A 21,387-nucleotide genomic window follows, 5' to 3' on the forward strand; every position below is an offset into this window, starting at 1 on the left:
CGAAGAAAGCGAAAGACAGGGAAAAGAGTCCATTCAAATTGGTTGGAATCAAAAAGAAGAGATTAGAAACCCTTCAATTTCATGGTCTTTATATTGTGATAACATTAATTGATTAATTTATTAATGAATTGAGCAATTTAATAAAGGAAGAGAGCGTTTTTCGTTTGAGTGTCGTAAAGCCAAGACCAAATTAATCACCCTTGCTAATCACAAAGGACATAGACAGTCCAGTGAACCAATCAAAAATCGAAGCAAGTACATGTAGACGGCGCGAAGCGCGGGAAAACGTGCGCGAGTAAGTCACGAATAGTTTTGGTCTTACTTCTGATTGGATGAGAAAGTGGCACGAAATTTTTTAGGGCAATCACTAAGCGTAGAAATGCGAAACCGAAGTAAACGCGAATTGCTTCCGACACTCATGCCCGGGTCCCCAGCATTTAAGTGAAAATCGCTCTATACCCTTATTTGTGACAAAATGTTCTGGTGCATACATGAATACCACGGGGTAATGCAGAACCCCGGCCCCCGACCCCGGGACAGGGGGAACGCGTCAAGCCGGGAACGACCGGGGTGGGGGGGGGGCATGTCAGAGACGGGCGGAGCGGACAGCACGCGACAGAGGGGACGGCCGGGAACAGGACTGCCTGGGTCCCGGCCCGCCCAGCCCCCCCGGAGAGGGGGGTAGGGGGGGCGGGGACGCGGGGGGGGGGCGGGGGGGGAGGGGGAGGGGGCGGCGGGGGGGGGGGGGGCGACTGATGATAAAACTCTCTAAACAAAAGGATATGAAACCCAAAATTGCTTTGAACATTCTCTAACAACTCAAAATACAAAACAAGCCCAACCTTAGGGTCTTCCAATCGGAATTTTTACGGTAAAGTCACATTTGGGGAGCCTCAAGAAAGTTTCTTGACTCACAAAACACCCCCTCCCTCCCCTCCCCCACACCCGTTGGTTTCACTCTATAAGAACACCGAATTGCATTATGGGTTTAAGCAATTCGGTGAAGACAATATGGCGGACAAGAGGAGTTCTTCTCTTTTCCTCATCGAAAACTAACTGTTTAGTGACGTCAAGTCGTCATGTAACTATTTTCAGGGATTGGATTAGAAATGAAGAAAAGCTGAACCATCAATACAGTGTTTGGAAATCCATTAGAAAGTTGTTATTGCCCTAATCAGAACTCTTCTAGAAGTTCTTCATCAATGGGACAATGTGACCAAAGACTAAAAAAGCGTTGTTTGGTGTAGAGTTTAAAAGCTTAAAACTGGTTCTCGTTTGTTAAACAGTAAGAAAACACCAGAGGCCAGGAGGCCATAACTGAAGATTCTCATCAGCTGTTTGGATCACGCGAGACAGGCAAAGTGTTCTTCTTAATTTCTGTTCTCTTGATCCGTATATCGCAGGCACCGATACATGCTCTGCAACGTTTCCTGGTTGGAATTCATTTTGTGGCTCTAGCTTGCAAGAAAATGCCGCCTTGTCCTCATTTAAATTCTATCGAAGAAGTAAATGTGGAAGAGATCAAGAGGAAAATGAAAGAGGTAAACTAAAATTACTATGTTATATTTACGGTTTGTGTGATGGTAATTTATGCTTGGTCATAGTGAATATGGAAATCATTTTATTTTTATTACACTGTTTTAGAAATGGAAGGATCAGCTTTGTAGTTAAGAGGTTTTATAAAGATTAAGTTTATCTTCAAATCTGTGTAGGAAATGCCTGTGTGTCTGAATTAATACTACTCTAAGTTATGCCTCTTATTTTGCATGTTACAAATCTATTGATAGAACTTGTATTATTTGTCAGTCAGTGTAAATATTTAGACAACAGGTGCTTTTTGCCTATATCCAGAGTAAATTTGTTATGGGTATTTTTAGAATTTGAAATTAATGTTTTGTACAGATGAGTGCAGCTGTGTTTGATTTTTCTTTGACGCACACAAAACAGTCTAAAAGGTTGTTTTGGAAAGTTGCTTATGAGCTGTTTGTCAAGCTAAAGCTGATAAATGTAATGACGTATGTGACCCATAAGTGGGAAAAACAATTCTCCATCTTACAACATGGAAGCATTTTTTGGTACCACTGATTATCCAAGAATGAACCAAGAAATATGTTACTGGTATGATATATAGCAGACATGTTGCCTTTTTTGTTGCTGTTATCATATTATTTTCTAAAAGGGATTTAAACACTATGAGAACCATTGTGTTTTAATGGAATCTATGGTCAAAGGATTATTGAAAAAATTTCTAAAATTTTCACAGTCTGTTTACCCTGAAAAGACTTTTTGAACTGATCATATTTGAGGAGTAAAGCTGTGCTGTGAAGTATAGAGCTTCACTGTCAGTTGTCTTTACATTTGTCTTTAAGAAGGCCTAGACATTATATTAATGAACGAACAAAGTATCTACTGGATAACCTGAAAAAAGTTACCAAAGGGGTGTCTGTATTAGAGGTGTCTGAACAGAGAGGTTCGACTGTATTTATCTTCCATATCCTTTCTTTTCAGGGAAGTTGTGATAATTGTGAAAGGTCTGGATCAGACTTGTGGGTCTGTTTACAGGTTAGTGAATTCCCAAGAGTGATCAATACTTAATTCTCAAAAGTCTCTGCTTTGACAATAAAGGGAATTAATATTTCAATCACACGAGGAAAAGGGTCAACACTTGCCTGTTTATAATTTATTTATTGTAAACTGTACTTATAACTTTGTATCTTTCAGAAGTGCTGTTCATTTGTAGGGTGTGGACGATTTGGTAACAATCACATTGAGCTTCACAGTCAGGTATAAAAACCTAAGTTAGAAAGAAACACAGCTTGGTAAATGCCTGGGGTGCGGAGGGGAGGGGAGGGGGGACTCCCTACATGTATCTGGCACTCACAAAATGCTTGTTGTACCACCCAGGGGTGGAAAATGAAGGTTTTTGTACCACCGAGGGAGGTTTGACTTCAAATCTCGGGCCATTTACAGTTACTGTGATACCTTAATGTGTGATACCTTTACCTAGTTTTGTGGTCGAGTTTAGTTGATTTTAAATGACAAGATCAAAATTAATAAACGTTAAAAGTAACCAAAAATATGTAATAAAATTTGTTGTTACTTAAACTGGTATCTTTTCGGGGTCAGAATGAACTTGAGCCACTTTCAAAAAGCTTGTCTGAGTCTGGTATATCTGGCTGCACTCCCAGGGGGGGGGGGGTCCTCCTTTTGGGGGGGGGGCCCCCCGAGGGGGTTTGTATAAAAGGGGTTTTTTTATTTTTTTTTAAAAATTTTTTTTAAAAAAAAAAAATTTGTTAAAATATAAAAAAAAGGGGGGGGGGGGGGCCCCCCCCCCCGGCTGCACTATCTTCAGTGTGGGTGTTCCCCTCCTGGCTGGTACAACCACCAAAAATACTTTTTAAATTTGATGCGTAAAAAGTTATTGTTAAAGATTGCTGTAGTACTTATGTTTCATTTTCTTTTATTAAAAACTAGCAAGGGTACCTATATTGCAATTCCTGCATTTTGATTGGATAGCAGGCAATGGTATATGAGCTCATATACCATTGACCACAAATTTGGTAGCCAATAGACGTCAACGAAAATAGCTGAGGAACTCAAATATTGCATTTCTTTGGGCGTTTTTAATAAAACAATTATTCCACTCGCATTTGTTGGATATGAGATCGTTATAGCCAGTTTGGTGCTATGCGCCTCGCTGGCTATCTACCATCTCATATTCAACGTGCACTCGTGGAATAATAATATTGTTAAATATATCACTGATACATGTTTTGCTAAACTAAACAAGTGAAAACAGACATACAGTAAATCTAATCCAGATTTCTGTTGTTTGTACTGTATATTGTAAATATTATACATCTAATCACAAAGCTGTTTTGTTTTAACAATATCTTGCTCTCTTGTGATCACCAGGAAACCAACCATCACTTGTGCTTACGCTTAAGAGATTTTAACATGTGGTGTTTCAGCTGCCAGGCTGAAGTACAGCCATCTGACAGTTCAACAGAAAGACCAGGCACTGGTGATGTAGCTACTCCATCAAGGCCCAAGGTAACAATGACATTTAATTATCGTTACTGCTTGTATGGGTGGTATGTGTCAGCCTAGATACCGGTACAAAGTGGTTCTGTGTGCTGACTTGAGCAGGGCTGAAGTAACTCGACAAAACGCTCGGCTACCTACAGTTGGTTAGTATGGGCATGTACTAAACCTGAAACAATGAAACAACTAAACTTCCAAAATTTATGAAACGAAACCTGACCAACAAATAAAAGCTAATTGCAAGCAAACCAGAGTAGAACTAACTCCAAGCAAACGAGATTGAAAGCTAACCGTTTCATCCCATTTTGTTGCATTTGGTTTCGGAATTTAGTATACAGTCAACTCTCTCTAAAACAGACACCGTCGGGACCGGCTCCAACTGTCCATTTTAGAGAGGTGTCCGTCTTTTTGGAAGTTTAGTTACAGTAAAATAACTGAAAAACGGCAGAAAGGGGACCAACACCAAGTGTCCATCTTAAAGAGGTGTCCATCTCACAGAGGTGTCCGTTAAGAGAGAGTTGACTGTATGCTGCTAGTGTGCTATCAAGGAGGAGTCGCAATGTGCCCAGTCACTAAATCATGTCATAGGAACCATACTTAAGGAAACGACACTAGAGGAACAAACAATGTTAGTAGTGGTAGACATTAGAAAGCTTACTGAACTCTTATTACTTTTGTGACAAATGTCAAAAAAATTTTACCTGAATAATAACCGTGAGCTCCTAGTGCACTTGTTCCCTCTAGAAGATTTAAAATACACACTTTAACCACTGGTTCTGGAGACAGTTTTAAATTGTCATCATGTGGCAGGTAAAGTTAAATCTGACTACTGTATAATCAAGAAGTTACCAAAGAGAGCGAGGATCATAGATCAAATCAAATTCCAAAAAGAGCGTGTTAATAAATTTGGCACTGAATATCTATAAACTATTGAAAGGAGTAGCTTTTTTGTTGTTTCTTAAAAAAATGAAGTACTAGTAAGAACAGTCATTTTTGTTTCTTTTCTTTTTTTAGAGACATGAGGTTTTGGATATGGAAGATGCTCTTGAATTAGAGAAAGGCTTGAAACCAAGAGGTGATGTCAAATTTTTCATTTTTATTGAAATGAGAACAAAAACTGAACTTAAATGCAAACTAAGAGAAATAAATAAAGCTTTAGAGCTTGATTCACGAGCATGAAATAAATACAGTCGTAAACACTGCTTACCACTAAGCTAGGAACTATTTTTTTGTCATCCTAATCTGCTAATCTTTTGTAACTGTTGTCATATGGTTCTGTAATAATTATTTCAGGCTTATGTGGCTTGTCAAACATTGGAAATACATGTTACATGAATGCCGCCCTGCAGTCTTTGTCAAACTGGTAGGTTGATTACACACACTGCTGATAAACAATGCTTGCAAAAATGTTCTGTTGTTTAAATCTGTAAATTGCATCAATAAATGTTGTTTGATTTCAGTTCAAGTTTTCTAAAATCACTCAGACACATGCTTTGATCAGGCTATGTTTAAACATTATGTGCATGTCTCCTTTTTCTCAAATTTGATGAATTTTCACTTAGTAAATACTGGATCCAACTTTTTTTTTCAGTCCACCTCTCACCCAATATTTCTTGGAGTGTAGTAGTTTTGCAAAAGAAACCAAGAACTCCTCTGTGTCCAGAAACTATTCACTTTTGATCAACGAGTTATGGTCTCGAAAAAGGTACTGTCAATAATTCAGTAATAAAGCATGATGATTTTTTCATTATTTAGTTATCTTTATTTTACATTAAAACCACTATGGCTGAAGCAGAAAGATAAGTAACCTGTACAGTTTTGATGCCAAAAGTCCACAAGTTACTCTGGCTCATACAATGGACTTGGACAATGAGTTTGTCCAATACAGTTTTACATGTAAATTTACCTTTGTACAACATTGTCGAGCAAACAAGGTTCTAGTCTTTAGTGCTCTTTTAAAGTTTTTCTCTTGCATTTCCCCCCTTAAAAAAATGTTTTATTATTATTATTATTATTATTATAATAATAATAATAATAATAATGGTTTATTAACACTTATATCCATACTATATGGCTCTTCTCCTGTTAATATTAATTAAATATATATATATATATATATATATAAAAAATTACAATTCTATATAAAAGAAAAAAAAAAAAATTAATAAAAAAAAAAAATAATAATAATTAAAAAAAAAAAAAAAAATCTCTATAAAAAAAAAAAAAAAAAATAATATTATAAAAAAAAAAAAAAAAAAAAAATTTATTTAAAAAAAAAAAATAAAAAAAAAAAAAAAAAAAAATATTATTATAATTATTATTCAAAGACATGTCTTGTATTTTATAACAAACATTTTTATTATTTTCAGACCAAAGTATGTTGTGCCCTCACAACTCTTGCGTAGTGTTCGGTTGATCAACTCACAATTCAGAGGCTATGGACAACAGGTAGGTAGTCAATCAGCAGTCGTGACCAAGAAAGCCATCTTGATCAGTTCATTGTAATACCGTCAACTGATATCACTATCCAAAAGGCTGTCAGTGATATACTGCAAAATTCCGGTTATAAGCCCTGAGTTATACAACTTCGTAAGGGGTTTTGGGTGGGTGGGGGGGCTTATATCCGGGAGGGCTTATAAGCAGAATAAAAAACGTTTCAAAACGATCCTCCGGAGTGTTGATCGAAATATGTGTTGTAGTTTATAACGTATAGTAAAGTAACATTTAGCCCTGTTCAGTACTGTCACCCGACAGAGCGGGGATATCCGGGGGGGGGGGGGGGCTTATAATTGGATGTTTTTTTTTTGTTTCCAGGTAGATAGGCCCATAACCGGGGGGGGGGGGGGGGGGGGGCTTATAAGTGGAGGGGCTTATAACTGGAATTTTACGGTATATGTTGAAATAAGTTATTTTGACTTACAGGGCTTATGCCTTCCTAGTTGGGAAGTCTATAAACCATCTTCACTATTCCCTTAAGCAACCATGAAATTTATAAATCATCAAAACAATGTAATAATTATAATAATAATAATAATAATAATAACATTTATAGTGCGCAAATTTCATATATAAAATGTTCAAATGCGCATTACAAGATTAAAAACGGAATAAAAAATATAAAAAATAAAATTATAATTAAAAAAAAAATAAAAATAAATAAAAAAAAAAAAAAAAAAAAAAAAAAAAAAAAAAAAAATTTTTAAAAAAAAAAAAAAAAAATATTAAAAAAAAAAAAAATATAAAAAAAAAAAATATAAAAAAAAAAATTTTAATTTGGGGGCCCCGAAAAGGTGGTTGGGGGGGGGAAAAAAAAAAAAAGGGAAAAAAAAAAAAAAGGAAAAAAAAAATAAATAAAAAATATCATCATGATGTAGTGATATTGAACCAGTGAACTACAGATAATTCTTTCTGTGTGTCAAACTTGAGAACTACTACAGGAAGGTGAATTCTAGGCTACCAGAAATTGGTTTTGGAATAATCTTTGTATGCTTATACATTTCTGCATCAGTTTCTTGTTTTGTTCATCGCAGGATGCTCAGGAGTTCCTGCGTTGTATCATGGATCAATTGCACGAGGAGCTGAAGCAGCCAGTGCCATCAATGGAAGAGGACTCTGAGTCATCGGACAGTGATGATGACGAACCTAACCATCATAACAAGAGGCTGCTGGGAGGGACAAGTCTACCTCACAGTGGAAACCTGCAAGACGGTATGTCTGTAGATAACTTACCCTTACCTCTAAAGTTTTGCCAGGGGAAGAGTTTTTTTTTGAAAAAAGGAAAAGGAAAAATATTTAGCTGTAATATTTGTTTTCCTTGTTTACATTCTCAAACTCTGGTTGGTGTCAGGCAGGGCTGCAAATAACAGTCAGCATCGGACATTGGCCGACCAAAATTTGCTCATATCCGACGAAATCCCAAGTGTGTTCGGACATAATGTCTGGACGATTTTTTGATCATTTATCATTTTACGACAATGATGAATAGAAATCTGTCCGACCACAATTTTGTTTTGTCGGACCAAGCTGGTTTCTTAGTAGGACATATGTCCTTTCAAGTGAAAAAAATTTTTTTGCCGCCCTATGTGGAGGGGGGGGGGGGGGGGGGGGGGGGGGGGTTTTTTTTTTCCCCCCGGATGGGGGGAAAAAAAAAAAAAAGCCGGGCCGGGGGGGGGGGAGAATTTCTTTCAAGGGGAATAACAATTTTTTAGCCAATTCAGGGCTATGGAAACCTGGATTTAGCGCTGGCCTGAAAAGCCATTTAGACTTGTTGGTGTTTCCCTAGACAGAAAGAAATTAACTTAGATGTCAGAATTATAGAACAAACTGATGTTCAACCTTATTCCAACCAATGAAGTGCAGGTACAAGTCTTAACAGTCTTAAGATTTTTAAATAATAACTAATGTTAGTAACTGTGTAAGTTGCTATAGGAGAAAGTGACGTGGACATGTATTCAGATAGTGGTGAAGATGCCACAGATGATAAACCACTTCATGTTAACTCAACTGAAGAACAAAACAACCAAGATGGAAGCCCTGATGGGGCAAGCAAAGCCAAACGGCGGAAAACCAGAGAAGATCCTGTTGATCACAATGATGTGACAGTGTCAGTTGAGGATGAGCCAATGAGTGACAACCATGAAACAGAGCACCATGATCAAGAAGATGAGAATATGGACACTGACGATGTTGCATTGATCAAGGAAGAGAAGCCAGTGGATCACGGTACAAAGGAGAAACTGAAGCAGACATCTCATTCAGAAAGAACCAAGAGGCAGCAAGTGCCTGAAGCAAGTAAGGATTTTAATATGTGCCCTGCATATCTCTAAATATTCTTGATGGTCTTACCCTAGGGTGTAACTTGAGAAATGTGTTGTTCCAGAAAAATAATATCTATACCCCTCCCACAGAAGGCTTTTTGGTTTGAATCCCCCACCCCTTTGGAAATTCCAGTCAAGCCCCATTCTTCCCTTTTAAAATTTTGGCTTTTGAGACCCCTCCTCCTCCCTCAAAATTACCGGAACTTCCTTGGGACGAGTATGGATATTTTCTGGAACTGCACAATTTAAATCTCTTATCAGGGCTTAGTGTTCTAACATTTTGTAGTTGAAGATCATTTACTTTATAGAGCTAAGCAGGGATGTAGCTAAGAACTGGCTGGCTACCAGCTTATTTTATCAGTTGAATGAGAGCTTTTCACCGGCTGAAATTTCACTAAAAAACAAAGACTTGGAGCAATTCTCAAGGTACAGAGGCTGGAAAAGCCAGCTGAGCTTGTGAATGGGCCTGCTTAGTTTTTTCTTGGCTACATCCCTGTCTAAGTAATGATTTTTTTATTATTAGACAGGTGCGATTTTTGTACCGCAAACTTATCTTATATTTAATTTATTCTGTAGGAAAAAAGAAGAAAAGACCAGTGAACTACAGCAGCATAGTTACAGACTTGTTTGACGGCACGATACAGAGCTCAGTGCAGTGTTTAACATGCCACAGGGTATTTCCCTTTTTCCTTGGATTTCTTAATAATACAATATTAATTTTTTGTCACTTGATAATACAACAGAGTGTTTAGAATTGTCCTGGCTCAATTTTACCCTTGGTACAATTTGTTATTCCCCTTTGTTTTATATTAAATTTTATTATCACATAGCATCAGACACCAGAACAAAGGAAAATTATGCTGAATTTAACCATGGGTGAAACTACACCCCAACATTATTACACATATATTTTTTTTTTTGACATGAAGGTTTCGTCAAGAGCAGAAACATTTCAGGATGTGTCTCTGCCAATTCCAGGTAAGAAAATGGTAGTTTAACTTAAATAGTGTTAGTTGCAAATTCAATTGGAAGATAAAAGTTTGTAAACCTTCATTTTCTGTGTTAAAACCATACAACTTAACCTCCACTAAAGAACACCTGGTAAAGGACATTAAGTTTTGCTTCTATTTCTGTACCTCAAAGACGGCCACCTTAGAGCTGTTGGACAACTTGTCTTTTTGAAGTGGACATTATTCTGGTCCCAAATGGATAGTGTACTGGACTCCAGATTGATCTCTGGCCAGGGTCTCTGTGTTGCGTTCTTGGGCAAGATAGGGGGGAGTAGAGAAACTTCTTGTAACTTAATGCTATAGAAACCAGAATAAGCTCCAACCTCATGAACACTAGGCCTGGCTTTACCCTACCTACCTACCTACCTACCAAAGGTGTCTGCTTACAAGAGGTTTGACTGTCACTCACAACAACTTGAAGGCAATTATTATTGGTGAATAGTCATTATAATTATTATTCCACTCACAGGCAAGGATGAGCTGACAGTCCTTCATGCATCACAGTGCACACCTCTGGCATCATGCTCATCTGTAATGGACAAAGATCAGGACAGAAGCTGGATGACAACAATATTTGAATGGCTGAGAAGGTACTGTAAGGAATGATATAGGTGTCAGACTTATACAACTGAACAATCTAGAAGTCTTTTTTGTGGCTGTTTAGTATCTATTTTATCTGACTTTTTTATAGATTTGCCTTAGAACTTTTGTGAAGGCGCTATTTAAACTAATTTATTTATAATTTATTTTTCTATAACTTGAATGTTGAACTTTACATTGTTTGTTCTTATAATCTTAAAATAAGTTTTCAAATGGATTAACCAAATGTGATGTTATGTTAGTCATTTATATTCAAGCTTGCTTGCTTGTTTGGCTGACTGACTGACTGACTGACTGCTTGGTTGGTTGATTGACTGCTTGATTGATTGGTTGGTTGATTGATTGATTGATTGATTGATTGATTGATTGATTGATTGATTGATTGATTGATTGATTGATTGATTGATTGAACTGGATGTTTTGTTTACATGTAGGTGGTTTCTAGGTCCACAAGTCACACTTCATGATTGCTTGTCAGCATTTTTTTCAGCTGATGAATTGAAAGGTATGTTGCTTTTTATGATGGAATTTGATGCTCCAGGAAATAGTGGGGTAAGGGAGGGGGGGGGGGGTCTGAACACCTGATTCCAGTACCATTTACTCCCTGAACCCACCCCCTCCTTAGTGGTTCCTTCTCCTTTGTCTCATTTCTATTGCTAAATATTATGAAATGTTGCAAAATTTCTCCCAGTTCCCTTCACCTTGGAAATCCTGCATCCTGGCCTCTCTTCCCCCTCCTGTATTCTGCCCACCTATATTCTCCTGGGCTAGAACTTCCCTCCTCCACATTCCCCGACCCCTCTGGAAATTCCAGTTAAAGTTCATACTTTCCTGTAAAACGTTTGGCCTATGAGACCCTCTTCCCCATCATAATTACGAATAACCTTATGTGGGGGGAGTAAGGATATTCTCTGGAAGCATGCAATAAATTGTCAGTGACATTTTTTTCTTTTCATATATCTTGCATAGTTTAATCTGATTGACATATTTCAAGGAAAATAATCTTCTGGACTGTGTAAATTGTGTTTGTAATGATCATTTTGTTGATTGTATTTTCTTTATCAGGAGATAACATGTACAGTTGTGAGAAGTGCAAGAAGTAAGTTTGTTGTTGATATTGTTCCATTTTTATTGTCATAAAGCTTGTAACTAAACACAGTTTGAAAATTTGCTGCACAAAGTATTTGCACAAGTAGTCTGGGTGATGTTTGCTAAACATTTTGCACATTTCCGCTATTACTGTTGACATGTATATGATCATTTTCAGTTGATGATTATTCAGGAGGTAGTACAATAAGTTTCTAAATTCTGTTTAAATATTGCATTTACCTGTTTGCTTGCAGGCTGAGAAATGGCATTAAACTTTGTAAAGTAATGCACCTTCCTGAGGTTTGTTTGTTCTTACCAGTTGTACAGCAGCATATGGTCAACTCTTTCTTACAAAATTAATGATAGATGCCTGCCCCATTTAACGTGATGTTACATGATACGATAAAATATTAACTTTTAACAGCAATTTGTAGTCCTTATTACATGAGACAACTTTAACACAACTTTGTGACGGCAATGGCATGTTATGTACACAAAGACAATTCTTAAGGAAATGTTTCAAATATGTATAGCAATGTTGCAGGTTTTAGAAAGCAGTTCAAAAAATATTAATGTGCAACATGTTGCTCCCACAAACTGTTACCTTAAAAATTGTGTTACAGGACATTGATTTTTAACACAACAATGTTGCGTTTAAAATCGTGGTCAGAAATCGACTCATGTGACATCACCTTAAAGAGGGAAGCTGTCTCAGAGACACTGCTCTAAAACAGACACAAGGAGCAGGTCCCTAGGATATGCTAGTCATTAAATTCATCTCTGCAGTCGGGATATTATATGATTTACACCAGCATACAGTCAGTGAGCTGGCAGTTTGTAAAAAGAGTAAGGAGTCATTTAGTATAAGACTTATGCATGAAAGTTACCACTCAATAGTTTCCATTTTCATGTAAATGTTCAGACACTAAGGATTCATTCCCAGTGGAAACATGAGTCAGGTTAATTGAAAAGAGATAAATAGGAGAATTAATTTTATCTCTAGATTGTTTTATGTCTGAATCTGTTCCTCATATTTGTGTCTTGCAGATTTTGTGCATTCATCTGAAGCGTTTTAAACATGAAATGTACTTTTCATCAAAAATCAATCACTTCATTTCCTTTCCTCTGACTGGACTGGATATGAAACCTTACCTGGTTAAAGGTGTGTAATAATAATCATGCAAAGTAAATAACTATAATTATTATATGGCTACAATAGTACGCGCGCTCTGAATAGCTGCTGAGCGGGCATTATTCTCTTGTAATGACCGGGCATTATGAAAATTTTTCTCGGCTCGACGGTTTTTTGAGTTGTGAGTAAAAGCTACTAGCGAGGGGGCAAAAAAAAACAAAAAATGCCAACAAAATATAACTATCTTTTCAATAACTGAAAGAAAAACTAAAGCATACCGATACTTCTTTAGTATGAGCGACGAAGAGAGCCACAGAGAGCGAGAGCGAGTTTTACCTCCAGTGTTTTTTCCCTTGATTTTTTTGAATAGTGCTTAAAGGCCATATAATAAATAACTTATTAACCTCGTCCGTTCAGTCATTACAGGGGAATCTCAGACCTCGACCTTGATGTATTGACCTCGCTGTCGCTCGGTCAATACATCAAGACCTCGGTCTGAGATTCCCCTGTAATGACCTCACTCTCGGTTAATAAGTAATATATAAATAATCAAATCAATAAATAAATCAACTTTGTTTTACGAGGGTTGCACATAACAGTCTTTCGACAGTCAAACCTGTGGCCCTCGGATTCCCAATCGAATTGGAATTTAGAAGTGTTGTTTTTTGTGGAGGGAGGAAAACCGGAGAACCTGGGGAAAAATCCTCGGAGCAAGGAAGAGAACCAACAACAAACTCAACACACATATGACACCGGGTCCGGGAATCAAACCCAGGCCACATTGGTGGGAAGCGAGCCCTCTTGCCACTGCGCTTTCCCTGCTCCCCCTTAACTATATGTTATGTAACCTTTCCAAATGTGTTAGCATAGGGATTGTTTTCAAGGGGCTGAAAGAAGAATTTAGGGTTGCACATGAAGAAATTAAAAAAAAAAACATCATATTGTGTTGCAATTGATGGTCTAGAACGATTAGTCATGAAAAATCATGGTCTCTTTAAGGAGTCAAAAAAGGCTTAAGCAACACCCAGATGGTCTCCTTTTGGGGTTTGATTCTAATCCATCGACTAAAATCCCCTTCCCTTTCCTTTCCTTTCCTTCCCTTTGTTTCTCCAAGGAGAAACAAATCAGTACTTTACTAATAATTATAAACAAATTATACATCTGCATATTCAGATTTCAACCGACTAGATCCAAGTCAGAAATGTACAACATATGATCTTGTTGCTGCCATCACCCATCATGGCAGTGTTGGAGGTAAATGTTCAACTACAGTTTTTCTTTGTGTATTTTCTGTCTTATTCAAGCTTTGATTTTAGTTAATGCTAGCAGCCGTGTTTCCACAAATAACATTGTGTTTTCTATTCTCCTGTTACAGTGGAACCCCGATATAACGATCTTCGATATAACGATATTCCCGATATAACGATGAATATGTTATGTCCCGGCAATAGTAAAATGTATGGGACGGAACCCTGATATAACGATATAATTTTACTGCCCCCTTGGCATATCGTTATATCGGGGTTCCACTGTACCTGTAATCATAAAATGAAACAATTACTATGTTTTGTTTCTTCTAGCTGGACATTATGTGTCCTTTGCCAAGAATTATATCAATGGTAAATGGTACGAGTTCAATGACTCCTGGGTCAGTGAAGGTAACTAATAATGATGGTATATGAATAAAATTTTAAATAATCTTGTTCGTGAAACAGTCTTTAACCTTGATCGAAACTTGATGTGACTTTGCTGTTAGCTTTGCACTTTGATTAATGCCCTGGGAGACTCCCATATGAAAGGGATGAGGATGCTTGCCGTCTCACTAAGGGTGTAAATTTCGGATTTTTGGTCTCACTTAGGGTGTTCCGGCCAAAATGCCAATATTTTTAGCCGTCTAGGTCTCGTTTAGGGCTGCACACGAAAAAATATAAATTTTAGTTTTAGTTTTTTGGTATCTTTTAGGGGTCAAAAAAAGCTTGAGCCATGCCCAGATTGGTGTCTTTAAGGGGTTCTTTTCAAAATTTCCGACGAGCATCCCCCTCCTTTTCATATGGGAGTCCCCCCCCTCCCAGGGATTAATGCAAAGCTTATTAGTATTTTTTTACATTTTAGTGTCTGATTCATATGTTGCTGACGTGGAAGCCTATGTGTTGTTTTACAGGTCAGTTAGTAACTATCATTCGAAATACTTTACCAACCTGATCTAACATTTTGCCATATACTGTAGTTTTTGGAATATTATTTTCTTTGCATTTGTGTGTGTGTTGTCTTGACATGACCCTGAACTATAGGATGCTTGTAAAACACCAATGGTAGGGAGAGAATAACCTATTTTAAACTACCCCCTCCCCAAGACCCATTCCGAAGTAGGATATCCCAAAACTTTTTTATTTTAAATTGATAACATATTCTGTTTACAGAATTAACAGTGTTAGTATTTAAAACCTTTCCACTAATACAATGCAAGTCCCTGCTATAGAGTAAACAACAAATAAAGAAATTTCAAATTATTTTCCTTGAAATCAGGCTTAATTCTCTTTGCAGGAAATCAAGTGAAGAAGCCACTAAGGAAAGGCAAACATTTTTTAATCTGCTGAAAGATGCACAGGTACAACCAGTAGTACTCTTTCAAAAATCTACTTATATCAGCATAATTGCGGGTTAAAATTCATTCACTCCCTGTAAAGGGTAGAAGTTTTCAGCTTGTTACAGCAAAACGTATATTGCTCTCTGATCAAACAAGGACGGGCACATACTTCAAATCTTACTCAAAGCCTTGTATTGACAAATTGTCCGCCTAAACGTGATTAGTGTGTTAGACTCCTTACAACTGTTGGTTTATGTTGCATAAGCTCCCACACTGCTTCAACCTTAACTCCATGCATTTCATTATATTTCATTCCATTCTTGTTTTACATGGATGTATTTTTAGTTGTTGACCAAGTGTTGGCTGACTGTTGATTAGAAGACAGCTAACAGTTGTCAACAGTGGTTTTGGAGGGGAGAGCTGTTCTTCACTTTTACTGATGTATTTTTCTTTTCATGCAGCCCAGTGAATTCAGATACTTTGTTTCCAAGAAATGGTTAACAAAGTTCCAGTCATGCATGGAGCCAGGTAATGAAGGTCAAATGGCAGCTGTTTACTGACTGACTTACATGTATTTGTTACAGATTTACAATCCTTAGCCATGGTCTTTTTACAGAACAGGCTTAATTTTTGACTTATAGAGACGATATATAGAAATATAATGAAAGGACTGTGTGGCGCCTGTGTGGATAGGAATTAATGAATATTTATGAGTATTTTGGTGTGCGGGTACACCAACCCCCTCCTCCCTCTCCCTCCCCCCTAATCCGGAGGCTGTGGGTTCAAATCCCACTGGGGTCAAGATTTTCTTGGTCCTGTGGGAACCCTCCCATAATCCTTTTAAAGGATAGTAACCCAGGGGGGGGGGGAGTTTGGCGTGTCGGCAGCATTGCCTACTACTGGCACACCATAAAACTCATAAATATTCATTAATTACTTTTTGTCTTGTTTGTTTTTGCAGGTCCCATTACAAACTCAGACTTCTTGTGTCGCCATGGAGGTAAGTGGTAAATCAGTTTAAAAGTATTTTTATTCCATTACACTCTTCATTCATAGATGCTCCCAGGTGTGATCTGCAACTTAATTCTCCATACAATATCAGTGCATTATCAAACAGACAATTGTCAAGAATGAATAGCCTGTATTGCAGGATTTTTGCTGGGTGAATATGTTTTTTGCATTGTTAATAGCCACCACCTTGGATTTTAGAAGGGAGGCAGAGGGTTTAAGATTTCCTTTGTTTATACTAGTTTAATTCTTGTTAATATCATTATTATTATAATATTATAAACAAGTTTGAGAATCATTAATAGTCTTACCTTGCATGTCTCCCTCCCTCCAGGAACAAAACCTCAATGACAAGATTTCTTTATTTCTTGTAGCCATTCATCCATTAAACATGGAAAAAATTCATGACATCACAGTTCCTCTTCCTGAATCTGTGTGGAAGCATCTCCTAAGGCGGTGAGTTTTTAAACCAATACATAAATGTCCATTAATACTGTGTGTACCCACAGAATTTTGGTGTCCATTTAAACTGATCTCTTGCATGTGTGTGTGTAGGTTTGGAGGAGGTCCCCCAGCCACAACATTGAACATGTGCAAACACTGTAAGGTGAGGAGGAAGCTTGTGTGACATAAAGTCATGTTAAATGCAACTACAGCTTCTTTGCAGTGTCCTAGGAGAGCTAAATGTGCATTTTTAAATAACTTATATTTTTTGTGTCACTACAGAAAGCTCTAGATGAACTTGAAAGAAGAAGAGAAAGAGAAATGGAAGCATTCAAACGGGTTTGTGTTACTTTTATTCTCTTACACTGCCAGACATTTTGCACTGTATACACTTGTAGAAATGCAAGTCCTGAAATTAGTGATCTTACCAGTAGTTCTATCATATAGTTATCAATCTTCCTTATGTTAATTTATTGCATCCTCAGTTAAACCATGACTATCCAGCCAATGACAATGTGGATATGTACTGCATCAGTATGCAATGGTTTAAACAATGGGAAATGTTTGTCAAGGGACAAGAAGACGGTATGCCTCAAATTACACTCTCATCGACTCTCTATTTATTTCCTGTTAAAAGAAGCTTTTATAATTGTAAGATGCTTTCTTCATCCCTGGGGTACCCATCCCTCTAGCAGGTTCTTGTTAACTTCAATTCCCAACAATTTTCCTACTTGGCTTACTTTGTGTCGCCCTGACTTACCACCTCTGGGTTCCCCGAGGATGCAGGTACCAAGAGATCAAAAAAAATATTTCAAAGCACTCTCACACTTTGTGTAAACTATCAATTGCTGTAATTTTGACTTGAGGTGACCTGCTTGCTTATGTATCAGATTGTGCATTTGTTAGTACCACCTAACAGCATGGTTAAATTACGTATACTAAGCAGTGTAACAACAAGAACTTCTTCTTTCTTTCAGACCCTCCTGGGCCCATTGACAACAGTAATATTTTATTTGTGAAGGGGAATACTAAAATACTAAGAACAAGTGAGTATTTTGAGAAATTTGTAATAACAAGAGAACTAGACAAATACATTACCCTTCATTCCTCGCTACTTAAAAGATAAAGTTTTACGGTCAACTCTCTTAATGGTTAGATACAGAAATTCAGTACTAAGATAGAAAGGGAGGGGGAGGGGGGGGAGGAGGGAGGGGGCGAGAGGGAGGGGGGCGGGGGAGAGGGGGGGAGGGGGGGGCGGGGGGGGGCGGGGGGAAAAGAAATATTAAAAAAAAAAAACTAAGATAAAAAGAGTAAAAAAAAAAGGATCTAACTAAAACATGCAATTATTAACATCTATGACTAGGTTAAAAACTATTACAAAAAAGAAATGTTTTAAGGTTCTTTTTAAAAATCGCTATAGTCTCAGACTGCCTGATATAAAAAGGTAGCTTGTTCCAAAGTTTCGTGGCGTAAAAAGAAAAGGATTTTTGACCGTTAGAGGGAGTTGTCTCCTTTTATTTCCTTTGGGGGGTTTTGTTTTAAACCAGCAAACCTACATGTGGGATGTCCAGTGGCTTAACACAGTTAACAGTTTGTGAGCTGGAACCCCAGATCAAGTGATCTGGGCTGGAGACCTTGCCAGAGTCACTGCTTTGTGTTCTCTGGCAAGACAACTCTCACAGTACTTCCATCATCCAGGAATATAAATATATATTAATACTTATTTAGTGCTGGGGAGTGGGAGAAGGGGAAGTAGAAATACTCCTAGTGCTACAGAAACCGATAGATAATCTCAATGTGCCGGTACTATTCTTCTCATAATTTTCCTTTTTAGACTCTGACTATGGCCAGCTGTCATTGGAGACATGGACTTTCTTGCACGATATTTATGATGGAGGTCCTGTGTATTTCACTGAGGGAGAAAAAGAGAATGAAGAAAAAGATGATCAACAAGAACAGGAGGATAATGTTCAACAGGAATAAATCACAAATCAAATGGTCAGTTTTGGTAATGGAAATTACCGGTATACTTATTAGAGGACTAATAATTTACGTCAGCCTGTGAGTTATTTCCAATATTTTAAGTTGGACCAGCTATAGTTTGTACAGCTTTGATTTCAACTTAAGTCCTGTGATACAATAAAACATGCATGCTTAGGACTCTACTCCCTCCCAGATATGTCCAGGTTTGATTGTTATTGAGATGCACGTTCCTCTTAACAGGCATCGCAAAGTGTCTTTTTTAAAAAAATTTCAAAAAAAAAAACAAAATTTTTTAAATTTTAAATTTTTTTGAAAATTTAAAATAAAAAATTAAAAAATAAATTATTTATTAAAAAATTTTTGCCTTAAATCCTGGACAAAAGGCTCCCTCCATATTGCCAAGACCTCAGGGGTAAATATTTTCCCAAAATTACCTTCACACCCTAAAGTCATTGCAAAATACTGCCTGCATTGGCTTGACAAACTGCAATATATGGGGTGGTAAGGTAAATACAGCTTTCTTATCTTTCTTTCAGGTCCTGTACAGTTCAATGTCCTGACCCTCAAGTCTGTTATCAGACCAAGCAGAAATTGACACAGCCTAGTTCTAAACGAGGATGATTACCATACACACATAAGCCTTTGATTTGCAGAAGGCAGTCTTGGTTCTTTTTTTTAATTTGTAGTGGCTACATGTATAAAGAAAGGGTAATGACAATGGACCCTCATTTGTAATATTTAGCCAATGGTGCAGAATTTAAAACCACTGAATGCTCTGTTATTTACATGTCCTGGGAGAGAGATTTGTCAACTTGCAGTTAAGGGCATTTTCAGGGATGTCTGTATTATGTTTCATTGAAAGATTTTTTTAAGACAAACAAACTTAAGGTACTTTGACAACAGCCAGGGACATGGGGATTGGAGGAGTTTTTTCAGTGGCCTATGCTCCGAAATGGATTAGAAAGGCTTCAGATCAGATCAGACTTTTTTAACAAATCTAACTATACAATTATTAATCAATACAATACATAATAAAAACTATATTTATCTATGGTCAATTAGGACCCTGCTGGTAGACAGCTAGTATTACATGACAGCTAGTATTACATGACAACTACAATCATAAAGGAGAAAAATATTTCCTTTGTGCTAAGAATTATTCTTAGCATTTTCAATGAAAAGTATGTCTTCAAATGATGAAAAGGTACAATATTAAAAAGTGTAACATAGTTACTCAACCCTGAATAAGGAATGCCACAGATCAAGGAAAATTCTAAAAAAATATTTCTTGGTGAGGAAAAAATGATTAATATTCATACTGATCAGAAGGAGTCAAGAAAAAAGCCCATTGTAACTGGCTTCGACATTTCTCTCCTTACATTAACCCCTAAATTCCTCATACCTTCCTTCCTTTATTAAGTCTAGCCTTTTTTCTTATTTGATTGAGTACTCCTTTATTCGTTTAATAATTAAAAATACACCTAATAAAAGCTACATTTGTTTCGGGTGGCAGATGGTTCAAACTATTCATTTAACTACAAAGAATTATCACCCGAAGTTATGACAGAAAGCACACCTTAAATCTGATAATGAGGAATTTTGTAACTACCCATTCCCCGAATTGTACATAGAATAATGACAACAACAATATTCACTTCATGAACGTTTGGGTTAACCTTTCCCTGCATAAAAAAACAGGTACTTTTGTTGACGAGTAGAATGAGTACACATGACTGGAAAGAGATATAGTTTGGTATCGCAAAATAAGAACATTTTAAATGTGAAGTGAGAGAAATATCGACTTAACCTGCAGAGTGAATTTATTTGTTAGGAAGTAGTAAAAATTGAGAATATTACAAAGTAAAAAATAATAAGACTGGAAGGCACAATTCCCCAAGGTTCAGTTAATAGTTAAGTAATATAATTATTGTTAAGGTGACATTGTGAATTATAACTTTGAAACAAAAAACCTAACATTGTTAAAAGCAGTTTGCAGTCTGTAGAGCACAAAGTTTGCATTACATTGTTCCCAAGTCTCCCACTGAATTTTATTTCTATCTTGCGCTATAATATCACAGCTATACATTATGGCTTGTAACAGAACATACTGTCGACAAATATACCCACATCACTTTCTACACTGCCACTGAGCATTGTGTAGTTCTGTGCATTATCCAAACATCCCCTGTAGAAGGGTTTTTTCCTAAGACCCCCAACCCCTCTGGAAATTCCAATTAAGCTTCATACATTTCCTTAAAGTTTTTGGCCTTTGATATCCCTCCCACCCTTAGGATTTTCCAATCCCTTCTGTTGGGGGTGGGGGGAGATATGGACATTTTCTGGAACCACACATTTCACATGATTAGTGATTGATTATAGAAGCTGCATTCACAGGTTTTATTTTCACACCCAAGACTGAGTACGGTAACCCCATTTTTGTTTTGCAAAATTGTTCACCAAACAGACGAGTGTCCATTCAACTGAAAGCAACGGAGGGGCTTTAAAAACCATGTTTATAAAGCACACCTCAGTTGCTTTCAGTTGAATGGACACTCGTCCAGAATTAAAAAGTCAAGCATTCTTATGGACCGCTGGTTGCTTTTGAGTCATTAATTTTTTTATAGTTAGGTCATAAATGTGTTGCTTGGTCATAAGCAGACAGTTGTGAAAATA

General features: G+C 37.1%; 1 protein-coding gene across 3 annotated transcripts; it reads left to right on the forward strand.

Annotated features, from left to right (window-relative positions):
- Nucleotides 1-1,001: 1,001 nt before the first annotated feature.
- LOC144666205 (ubiquitin carboxyl-terminal hydrolase 20-like) lies at nucleotides 1,002-20,857 on the forward strand. Of its 3 annotated transcripts, XM_078527602.1 has the most exons (31): nucleotides 1,002-1,285; nucleotides 1,404-1,541; nucleotides 2,509-2,562; nucleotides 2,722-2,784; nucleotides 3,916-4,053; nucleotides 5,059-5,119; nucleotides 5,338-5,407; nucleotides 5,636-5,749; nucleotides 6,414-6,492; nucleotides 7,575-7,752; nucleotides 8,473-8,835; nucleotides 9,438-9,535; nucleotides 9,791-9,839; nucleotides 10,341-10,461; nucleotides 10,906-10,976; nucleotides 11,537-11,570; nucleotides 11,815-11,860; nucleotides 12,608-12,722; nucleotides 13,866-13,946; nucleotides 14,273-14,350; nucleotides 14,805-14,853; nucleotides 15,237-15,300; nucleotides 15,741-15,807; nucleotides 16,241-16,279; nucleotides 16,662-16,743; nucleotides 16,843-16,894; nucleotides 17,014-17,070; nucleotides 17,217-17,316; nucleotides 17,709-17,777; nucleotides 18,566-18,729; nucleotides 19,251-20,857. In XM_078527602.1, the coding sequence occupies exons 2-30, from the start codon at nucleotides 1,470-1,472 to the stop codon at nucleotides 18,712-18,714; spliced, it is 2,613 nt and encodes an 870-aa protein (XP_078383728.1). In that variant the 5' UTR covers nucleotides 1,002-1,285; nucleotides 1,404-1,469; the 3' UTR covers nucleotides 18,715-18,729; nucleotides 19,251-20,857. The 3 variants fall into 3 exon arrangements, with proteins under 3 accessions (XP_078383728.1, XP_078383736.1, XP_078383719.1); XM_078527610.1 differs by having other exon boundaries at nucleotides 1,002-1,541; nucleotides 18,566-18,739; XM_078527593.1 differs by having other exon boundaries at nucleotides 1,002-1,541.
- Nucleotides 20,858-21,387: the final 530 nt, after the last annotated feature.

The sequence above is a fragment of the Oculina patagonica genome, chromosome 1 (assembly GCF_052425735.1).
Source record: "Oculina patagonica isolate OP01 chromosome 1, crgOcupat, whole genome shotgun sequence".
NCBI lineage: Eukaryota > Metazoa > Cnidaria > Anthozoa > Scleractinia > Oculinidae > Oculina > Oculina patagonica.

Coding starts and splice junctions, on each gene's coding strand:
- LOC144666205 (XM_078527610.1), top strand. CDS start 1,470: ATGCCGCCTTGTCCTCATTTAAATTCTATCGAAGAAGTAAATGTGGAA. Junction 5,120..5,337: donor GAAAGGCTTGAAACCAAGAG/GTGATGTCAAAT, acceptor TAATTATTTCAG/GCTTATGTGGCTTGTCAAAC. Junction 12,723..13,865: donor GAAACCTTACCTGGTTAAAG/GTGTGTAATAAT, acceptor CTGCATATTCAG/ATTTCAACCGACTAGATCCA.